The 11,050-nt window shown below is 45.1% G+C and overlaps 1 protein-coding gene across 16 annotated transcripts in view; it reads left to right on the top strand.

The window, feature by feature from the left end:
* Positions 1 to 11,050, top strand: part of PC (pyruvate carboxylase) — a 259,664-nt gene that overhangs the window by 172,467 nt on the left and 76,147 nt on the right. For all 16 annotated transcript variants that reach the window (XM_083478197.1, XM_083478194.1, XM_083478192.1 and 13 more), the window contains one exon: positions 7,485 to 7,667. In XM_083478197.1, coding sequence (XP_083334323.1) covers positions 7,485 to 7,667 — 183 coding nt within the window. The remainder of the gene's footprint in view (positions 1 to 7,484; positions 7,668 to 11,050) is intronic.

Here is an 11,050-nt window from a genome sequence, read left to right as displayed (position 1 = left end):
TGGACCACCTAGCTATTTTAAATGAATTCGGCCTGATGGGCTGCACCCAAGGATATTAAAGAAGCATGTGGATGTAATCTCAGAGTCTCTGTCTGTACTATTTGATAATTCTTGGAGAACAAGTGAGCTTTCTGCGGACTGGAGGCAGACAACTGTTGTCCCCATCTTCAAAAAGGGGTGAAAAGAAGACTCAGGTAACTACTGACCAGTCAGCTTGCCATTGATACCAGGAAAGGTCCTAAAACATTTAATTAAACAATCAGTCTGTGAACGCTTAGAAAAGGATGTTGTGATTACTAAGACCCAGTATGATTTGTCTCAAAAACAAATAACGCCAGAGAAATCTCATTTCTTTGATGGAGTTACGAGTTTGGTAGATTGGGGGAATGCTGTGGACGTAGTGTATCTTGATTTCAGTAAGGCTTTTGACAAAGTCCTCCATGATGTTCTTGCAGAGAGATGATAAAATGTGGGCTGGATGAGGTAACGGTTAAGTGGATTTGTAGCTGCTTGACTGAATGAACCCAAAGAGTGCTCATTAATGGTTCTTCATTATCCTGGAAAAAAGTGGTTTAGTGTGGTGCTGCAGGGTTCTGTCCTGGGCCCACTGGTGTTCAACATCTTTATAAACGAATTGGATGAAGGAATTAAGGTGATATTTATGAAATTCACAGATGACATCAAACTGGGAGGGGTAGCTAATGCTGCAGAAGATAGAATCAAGATTCAGAATGCCCTTAAGAGATTGGAGACCTGGGCCCAAACTAAAAAAAAATGAATTTCAATAGGGACAAATGTAAGGTTCTGCACTTAGGCAGGGGGTTGGACTAGATGGCCCTTTGGTTCCCTTCCAACTCTACAATCGATGATTCTATTATTCTAGATGGGGCAAAGTGGCCTCGTGCAAACCCTTCCACAATGAGAAGCTCTCTGTCTTCACGAGATAGAAGACCCTCTTAATCCTAATCTGCCACGGAGCCCCATTAGAGAGAATTTGTAAGCAAAACTCGGGTCCTGCTCCAGTTTGCACGACTGATTTATTGGCTTCATTAGTCGGAGGGGAAGGATCGAGGTTGCCGGGGTGTGATTTATTCTGGCTGCCAGCGAGGCCATTTACCAGTCTCCTGATTTCCTCTGATAACAAATTCCCCCTTCTGTTTAAATAAGAAAAGGGGGGAGAAACAGAGAGATCCAGAAAGATGTTTTGGTCCCTGCACAGCCTCTGGAGAGACATAACTCTCACATTTTTCATGACACGCCTCTTGGGTTGAATCTCAATCAGAGCAGCGCGGGGCTCAGAGCTCAGCTTCCTGAACCTGTCAAGGACCTGGTGAGAATGAAGTAGCAGAGTTCAGAGATTGTCTTGATTGCTTTTTTCTTCATAAGGCCAATTAAGTATCACAGAATATAGCATTCACCCTTTTCGCTGTTGCATCTTTTGATTGGTGTTAATGGTGTGTCAGGCGCTGTACGAGTGACCCAGTGCAGAGTAGAACAGAGATTTTCAAACGGTATTCTAATTCAACCTTTTGCTAGCCGGTGTCCTGCAGATGTTTGGACTCCTATCAACCCCCAGCCAGCATGGCTGTTTTGGACTCCAACTCCCATCAGCCCCAGCCAGCACAGCCATTTTTTACTCCAACTCAGCTAGGGTTGATGGGAGTTGGAGTCCCACCACCTTTGGAGGTTGCTGGGTTATAGCAGTACTGTACTCAGAGATGGAAACAATTGACATAGGCCCTAACCACTGCCAAACATATCTAGAAAGTATTCCTTGAAGGCAGATAGCTTTAAAAACCCTACTGATGTCCTTGATGGATAGGGGAGTCCTGGGTTCCAATCTCTGCTTGGCAATATAGGCAGCTGAGTGACCAGCTAGCCACTGTCTCTCAGCCTAACACAACTCACAGGATTGTCGCAACAATAAAATTGGAAAATGCCTACATGTACCTGTTGCTCCTTGATGGGTTACAAAAACGATCAACCAGTCTATAAGCTTAGGGTCCATTTTGCTTTGACTTACAACACACACACGTGACTCACTTTCTGCCATGAGGGATTTGTGGGCAACATAGTCCTACTGAGAACCAAGTAAGAATGTCAGAGAGAAAAAAGAGAGTGATTAAAATTGCCAGTGTTCACTTATTAGTCCTGTCTCCAGAACGGACATTAATCCAACGAATAGAAATGATAATAAGTATATTATTTCACGCATCAAAGAGTATATGATGATGCATAATTGATTGTTTGTTGGTTTGCATCATGGTTCCTTTGCATTGAAGTGAATACTGTGGAATAATGTAATTAATTGCATAATTTATTTACTTAATGTTTTGCCATGACGAACAGTGAAACGTATAAAATAGTTTTTGTTGGAACCTTTTCATTCTGTTCAAATGATAGCAAAATGGAAACATTGCTGCATTAGGCGAATACGGGCCACCAAAGCCATCCGGGGGAGACAGTGTTCAGAGATGGACTTGTCACTGGCTTCCCCACTGAAGTAGAACTTGCTTTCTCTAGGAATTCGCCAGAGTTCAGGCCTGAGCATTTCCTGGAACACCTGGTTTAGGTTCAGTTTCTCGTAAATCATGTTGCCTACCACCCTGAGAACTAGAAGCTTACTTGATTGCTATTTTAAAAAATAAAGAAAGTGTGGACTTTTAGAACTGTATTCATGTATTTTGAGTAAAGACAGGTTCTGTTCGGTATGATTGCAGGCATGCAGAGTAAGCCAGTGTCCAGTCTTGTGCCCGAGTAGCCGTCTCCGTAAGAAGCAATTCCCAGGGCCTGAATTTGAAAGTCCAGTGATGTTACACAAGCTGGCACGTTGTACGTTGCACTGCATGCCTCCGAAGGGCCTTGTCACATCAGCTTAAGCTTCTTGCTGACCAAAGTGCAGGAGGAAGGCTGCGAACAATGGAGATTGCATCCTCCTGAAGCACGTCTCTCTCTCTCTCTCTCTCTCTCTCTCTCTCTCTCTCTCTCTCTCCCTCCCTCTCTCTCTCTCTCTCTGTGTGTGTGTGTGTGAACAGCTATAAAACTCTGGACTTGTCTTCTCTTCCTCTCTCTCCCCTCTTCTGCTCCTGCTGCTGCTGCCATCTTTCCTTGCCAGGACCTTTTCCAGAAGGAAACTGGCAGCTTATTCTTCCGGGAATGGAAGGGTATTAGAAGAAGCAAAAACAAAAGCAATAAGTAGTATTAATGTAAGATTAATACTTTGGAAATGCTGTCCCCAGGGAGGCTTGCCTGACACCATCATTATATATCTTTAGGCACCAGGCAAAAACTCCCCTGTAACCAGATCTTTGGCTTCTAACTATCTGTGGCCTTTCAGAAGGGAGTGGGATATTTTTAATGTATTCCTGCCCCCTGGTTTTAATATATATAATGTGGGAGGGGGGCAGTGCCAGATTTACGTATAAGCTAAACAAGCTGTAGCTTAGGGCCCCACTCTCTTGGGGGCCCCCAAAAAAATTAAATGGGAAAAAAACTGGATGTACATTTCTAAAATATAAGATAAAAAACAAATGAAATAAAACCTACATACAGCAACAGTGTTTTGTGTTGTGTAGGCTCCTATGATGTAAGTAATGGGCCCTGCCTGCTCCCTAAAATTGTATTTCAGTCCAACAATTACTTTGATAAAATACATATTTTGTAAAGTGAAAACGGCTTTAGATACTTGTTGTTGTTGTTTAGTCGTTTAGTCGTGTCCGACTCTTCGTGATCCCATGGACCAGAGCACGCCAGGCACTTCTGTCCTCCACTGCCTCCCGCAGTTTGATCAAACTCATTCTGGTAGCTTCGAGAACACCGTCTAACCATCTCGTCCTTTGTCGTCCCCTTCTCCTTGTGCCCTCCATCTTTCCCAACATCAGGGTCTTTTCCAGGGAGTCTTCTCTTCTCATGAGGTGGCCAAAGTATTGGAGCCTCAGCTTCAGGATCTGTCCTTCCAGTGAGCACTCAGGGCTGATTTCCTTCAGAATGGAGAGGTTTGATCTTCTTGCAGTCCATGGGACTCTCAAGAGTCTCCTCCAGCACCATAATTCAAAAGCATCAATTCTTCAGCGATCAGCCTTCTTTATGGTCCAGCTCTCACTTCCATACATCACTACTGGGAAAGCCATGGCTTTTACTATACGGACCTTTGTTGGCAAGGTGATGTCTCTGCTTTTTAAGATGTTGTCTAGGTTTGCCATCGCCTTTCTCCCAAGGAGCAGGCGTCTTTTAATTTTGTGACTGCTGTCACCATCTGCAGTGATCATGGAGCCCAAGAAAGTAAAATCTCTCACTGCCTCCATTTCTTCCCCTTCTATTTGCCAGGAGGTGATGGGCCCAGTGGCCATGATCTTCGTTTTTTTAATGTTGAGCTTCAGACCATATTTTGCGCTCTCCTCTTTCACCCTCATTAAAAGGTTCTTTAATTCCTCCTCACTTTCTGCCATCAAGGTTGTGTCATCTGCATATCTGAGGTTGTTGATATTTCTTCCGGCAATCTTAATTCCGGCTTGGGATTCATCCAGCCCAGCCTTTCGCATGATGAATTCTGCATATAAGTTAAATAAGCAGGGAGACAATATACAGCCTTGCCGTACTCCTTTCCCAATTTTGAACCAATCAGTTGTTCCATATCCAGTTCTAACTGTAGCTTCTTGTCCCACATAGAGATTTCTCAGGAGACAGATGAGGTGATCAGGCACTCCCATTTCTTTAAGAACTTGCCATAGTTTGCTGTGGTCGACACAGTCAAAGGCTTTTGCATAGTCAATGAAGCAGAAGTAGATGTCTTTCTGGAACTTTCTAAGTTTTCTCCATAATCCAGCACATGTTTGCAATTTGGTCTCTGGTTCCTCTGCCTCTTCTAAATCCAGCTTGCGCTTCTGGGAGTTCTCGGTCCACATATTGCTTGAGCCTTCATTGTAGAATTTTAAGCATAACCTTGCTAGCATGTGAAATGAGTGCAATTGTGCGGTAGTTGGAGCATTCTTTGGCACTGCCTTTCTTTGGGATTGGGATGTGGACTGATCTTCTCCAATCCTCTGGCCACTGCTGAGTTTTCCAAACTTGCTGGCATATTGAGTGTAGCACCTTTAGATACTTACTAGGTCCATAAATTATCATATAGCATATATTCAACACAAAAAAGCGACCATTTGTTGTTGACAAAGGACAGCTGGACGTATAACGGGCCCCATTACCCTCAGTAGCTTAGGGCCTCATCAAACCTAAATCCTGCGGGGGGCGGGGCGGGGCATTGTGCAAGTTAAAGGGACTAATGAATTTAATTAAGGAGAAGAAGATGGCTTTAAAAGAGGATTAGACAAATTCATGGAGAGAGGACTCATAATGGCTACTAGTCATGATGGCTGTGCCCTGCCTCAACAGCTGGAAGCAGCAATGCTTCTGAAATCTACTTGCTGGAAGCCACAGGAGTCGCTCTTGTGCTTGAATCCTGCTTGTGGGTTTCCCATTGGGGCATCTGGTTGGTCATTGTGAGAACAGGATGCTGGGCTAGGCCTCATCCAGCAAGGCTATTCTTACATTCTTCAGTTTTCTTTTTTCTTTGTACTTTTGATTCCAGAGTGGTACTTTTTACATTAATAATAAGGCCTGTAGCTCAGGGGCAGAGCACCCACTTTGCATAAGAACATAAGGAGGGCCTGCAGGGTGAGGCCCAAAGGGCATCTAGTCCAGCCTTCAGTTCTCATAGTAGCTGGCCAGATGCCTATGGGAAACCCCTCAAGCAGGATCTGAGCTCAAGAGGCCTGTTCCCTCCTGTGGATCCAAGCAACTGATATTCAGGAGCATTGCTGCTTCCAACTGTCGAGGCAGAGCATAGCCAGCATAACTAGTAGACATTGATAGTTCTTTCTTCCATGAATTTGTCTAGTCCTCTTCTACAGGCACCCATGTCGGTGGCCATCACTGCCTCCCCCAGGGGCCAGTTCCTTAGGGAAGGGAAGTGGGTGGGTGTTAGTAGAATAAAAAATGAAACTGATTCGCAGTCGACTAGATGAGGCTACTGCCAAGCTGGGGATCTGATCCATCTCCTCAAGCAATCTCTCCATCCCCAGTTTTGGAGATGGTAGCCAAAAAGCAGGGGGCAGGGGGTTAAAGTGGACCCTTTGGCTGGGGGTGCAGATTGTCCTCTCCCTGTTTATGAGATTGGTCACTTATTGAGTGGGGAGAATATGATCACCCCACTTTCCTCAGAGAAAGCCTGGGTGGGTTGGAGAGCGAGTGTGTTTAAAGGTGTAGAGTTTCTTAAAAGGAAGAGATGAACTCAGTGGTTAGAGCACCTGCTTTGCACACAGAAAGTCCCAGGCTCAATTCTTGGCAGCATCTTCAGGTAGGTAAGAAAAAGATTCCCTCTCTGGAGTCTTAGAGAGTTGCTGCCAGTCAGTGTAGGAAACGCTGAGTTGTATGGACCAGTGATTACACTCTGTGAAAGGCCGCTTACTAACCCCAACACTGTGTGAGGCTGAAGGGGAATGTATTGTCTTTCCTCCTTGGCATTGTGTTAAAACACACCTGAATGCTCCAGACCAGCAAACTGCTAAAACTTCTGCTTTTATAGAGGTGGGCACACTTGCTGATGATCAGTTAAGCAAGGACATTTGATTAGCATCCCCTGTCTGCTACTTAACCTCTTAATTCCTATGGAAGCAGTAAGGGTGTACTTAGTTTTTCCACACATGATTTCTCCATTTGGCTTTGTTTCTATTAATTAAATCATGAGACAGATGTCATGTGTTGTTCTTCATCTGAGGTTGCATTTACCTAATTTCAAGACCTGCTAAGGAACAAATGATTGGTATTATGTCCTGCTATGTAAAACCACATAATCCGAAGGGGGTGCACTTTCTTTCCCCCAAGACTGTATGTTGTAGGTATTTCTCGTCTGTGTGTTATTCCATTTGTATATTTACAAAATCACACCATGCAGTATAAAAAGTATCTTCCCCGCCCCCTCTCTCATTGCTACCTTCCAGTTTTTGCAACGGCTTTTCCATTATGGGCTGTTTGCCAGTCTATGTTTTACCAGTGATCAATATTCATTAATTACAAGATTTTCCAAGTTCTAGCGATTACTGTTCTAGCTGCTGTTAATAAATGTGTTATTAATGCCTTACTTCTCAATTGGTCCATATTTGAAGTATATAAATAAAGTAAAGCTAAAATTCTGGGGTTATTGGGATTGTCTGAGTTGTAATCTTAAGATATTTCTTTTGAAACTTTAAAGGGAAGAACTTTGGGGGCCTGTAATGCTCACCTCATATTTCAGAGGAGCATTTCTAGCTGCTACAATTCATATCTTTGAGCCAAATAATTCAGCATCAAAATCATAACTAAATCCAAGAATAACCACAGATGTGGAAGCCTGCAGTCAACTAGTATGCATTCAATCGATCATCAATCAAACACTATGTGTTATTTCCCAGGGAGACTCTCCTTGACCTTGTGGACCTCTCCTCCTCTAGGTTTTCCGGAGTGGCGAGGGCATGGGGATCCGACTGGACAGTGCCTCCGCCTTTCAGGGGGCCATCATCTCGCCACACTACGACTCCCTCCTGGTGAAAGTCATTGCTCACGGCAAAGACCACACCACGGCAGCTTCCAAGATGAGCCGCGCCCTGGCTGAGTTCCGGATCCGCGGGGTCAAGGTAGGAAAGGGCCTCTAGGCTCATGCGCTTTCAGATTTTGTTGTTTGCCAAGGCTGAGTCTTATGCTAGGGGCAGCTGACCTGTTGGTGTTTCTCCTTATAACATGTGCTTTTATTTATCCATTTGGGGCAGGGGATGTGTGTAAAGATTAATTTTGGCAGCCACTGTATAAATACTTCCTCTTCCATGCCGTTTGAGTGTCTGTACACTACAGATATAGATCAGTTTAAGGCTGCATTACCATTCACTGATAGCTGAGAATAAGTCTCACTGAAGTTTCTGTGGCTTACTTCTGAATAGACATGCATCCATAGGATTCCTATGCCATTTAGTTTCCCTAGGAAACTCCTGGGGGCTAGTTTAAGAAAGACACTAAATATCCTCTACATACTATAACTCCCAAGATTCTATGTGGTAAGTTACTACAATTTCACTAAACTAAAAGCAGTGGTAAGTGTGCATTACATTGGACTCTTCGGCTTGTTCTTACATTCTTCTTTTTAGAAATATTTTTAATGCTGTTATAAACACATATTTTCTGATCTTTAACCAAATCATCAATTCCTTGGGAGAGATTCCCTGCCTGAAATCCTAGATTGCTGCTGCAAGTCAGTGTGGACATTACTGAGCTGGGCAAACCAATGGACTGACTAGATGGATGGATGGATTATTTTGATTTCTATAACAATATATTTAAAATATCTTTATATGGTGTACAAAAAACTGAAGCAACAACAGGCAACTTAAACAAAATATTATAAAAACATATGTAACATTAATACAAAGTTATTAATATATATAAATCAATATCAATTCATTTTCCTTCTGACACACCTCTCAACTTCTGAGTTCTCACCCAGGACCTAACAAGCTCTCAGCTCACCCACAACATTTCATGATGATAAGAGTTCCTGGAAACAGCCAACATCACCCTAATCTCTCACTCTGGACATGGTTTTTATGGCAGGTCCAAGGTGGGTGGTACTTCCTCAGGCTGCCCACAGCTGTGTCCCATTCAGCTGCACACTTCACACCCAGTTCCAGGTACAGCAGGTTTCTTGAGTTTCCCTGGGGGTCCAGAGGTTGGGAAAAGCCCCTCCCCCTCCCTCACAGCTCTCTGCCCTCTCCTCCCCCTCCAGCTGCTAGTTGTCTATTCCGTTACGTTTACACCACCTTGGCTGTTCAAAACATTTTAAAATTCTAGCAAGGATTAAGTTAATGGTCCCCAGAGCCCTAAGACTCTATTCCTAGAATTGCATGTTAGCCAAAACTATATCTATCAGTGCTCGCTGAAGTAGAAGCTGCCAGATAGTGTTCAATCCCACTTTCCCAGGCGTGTGAGAGTGGCAAAGTGACATCCTTGCTCTTCCACTTCAGCTTGAAAACCTTGCTCCTTTATTCGTGGCATCAATTGCCATGCTGGCCTTGACATTACATTGTGTATTATTGGCCTCTGGAGTACATTGAAAGTAGAAGCAGCAGCTGCTCTGTAGGCACCCATATTTTCAAAGAGCATCCAGTCCCCATCCTGCAGATCTGGCAGCTTCCCGTGTTCCTTATGTATTAATGTAACATTTTTATATGTAACTCTGTATATTTGTAAAAGTAGTTGTTAACTTGTCTGTTGTTGCTTTAGTTTCACGTACACCGCTTCGAGATATTTTTCATATATTAAGTGGCACAGAAGTGGCCTAAATGAAGAAATAAATTGACGACTCAAGGCGCAGGGAGAGAGACAAGAAAGAGTAGCGCAGTTGAGGCAGGATTTTGAATTTCGGTATCTCAGATCAAAGGCTTGTTTTGCTGAGCCTTGGTTGTTACAGAGGCTGCTGCATCTACCTGCTGCCCTCCTGATGATTTGGACAACGACTCCTGCAGCCATGCTGGCTGAGGCTGATGGGAGTAACATCCGGAGGACGCCAGGTTGGCAAAGGTGCCTTCAGCTTGTTCAGAGTCTGCCAACCCGCAGTATCGCTGCCCTTATTAAGACCTCCCCTTCCCCTGACCTCCTTCACTCCACAGGGGGACAAAGCAACCAGACGATCCCCCTCCTCTGGGCTGGTATCGGATAACATTGGCAGGGCTGGTTCCCTTGCAGTGATGCCATACGGTGCCTCGGTGCCAGGGGAGGACCAGCCGCCTGCCATATGCTTGTCTGCGCTGGGAGGTGTTGTTGCTGACTGGCAGGGCGCCACGGCATGAGGACATCTGCTTGTCTGGGCCTTCTGTCCCAGGAAACCTGCCGTGAGGCTTTTCATGCGGTTTAGAGTGGAGGGGGAAGCCATAGGGTCCACATCCCATTTCGTTGCATGCTTGTGCGGTGGCACGCCTGGATTTTCAACATGGGCAGGCCACAAACACACCCAAAGCCACCTGTTTTGTGGGTGAGCCATCATGTATTATCTTACTTGTCGACTGCGCTGGCTGCAGAATTTGAGAGGGTTTCAGGCAGGTCACTCGTATCGCTTAAGAGGCAGGGTGTGAGAAATGGAGAAACCTCACAGTGCTTTGTGGGGAAGAGCAGTATTGTCAAGGCAAGAGGCCTTCTTCCAGTGTGGCCCAGCAAATGTCCAGCTGCGTGTGGCCTCCTGCTTCGGGGGTCAGTGTCTTTATTTACTTACATTTATATCCCACCAAGGAGCTCATGTGCGTCTCTTCATTTTATCCTCATAACAACCCTAGGAGGTATGTTGCTTACACTGAGAGGGAGTGACTGGCCCAAGGTCACAGCCAGTGAGCTTCATGGCTGAGTCAGGATTCAAACCCTGGTCTCCGAGTTCATAGTCCAACGCTCTAACCACTACACCACCACTGGCTAAGCTTGCTTTCTTGCTTGCTCCACCCTCTCTCCTGTTAGCATCGTGAACAGAATCCAGGGAGGCAGTGGTGGTGGAGGCCTCAGGCCTGGGGCCTACCTTGGCTTTGTAACAGTCATCAGCAGGGTCTGAGAAACTGACGCAGGCAGGCGCTCGTCAACTAGAGTCAGGAAACCTATGCCACATTTGCACCATACATTTAAAGTGTCGTGATACTACTTGAAACAGTCATGGCTTCCCCCAAAGAATTCTGGGAGCTGCAGTTTGCTAAGGGTGCTCAGAGCTGTTGGGAGACTCCCCTGTTCCCGTCCCAGAGCCATAATTCCCAGACTGGTTTAATCACCAGTCCATTTTCACTCTGGGAAAATGACCAGTCTGTGGGTCCTTCGCTTTGCTTGTGGGTTCTCATCTCACACATCGACAAGGGCCTCTGTCTCACCACCCTGGTGCACATAGGGATGTCACTTCTCAATTTGCTGAGGCCCTTGCAGCTACTTGGCTGCTTGTAGGGAAAAGAGACGATGGAGGCTCCCTGGCACAACAGAGCCAGGCTCCTCAGCTGCTGCC

The sequence above is a fragment of the Podarcis liolepis genome (assembly GCF_965112155.1).
Source record: "Podarcis liolepis genome assembly, chromosome: 15".
Lineage (NCBI taxonomy): Eukaryota > Metazoa > Chordata > Lepidosauria > Squamata > Lacertidae > Podarcis > Podarcis liolepis.
Note: the sequence above shows the minus strand (reverse complement) of the source record. Positions and strands in the feature narration are given on the sequence as shown.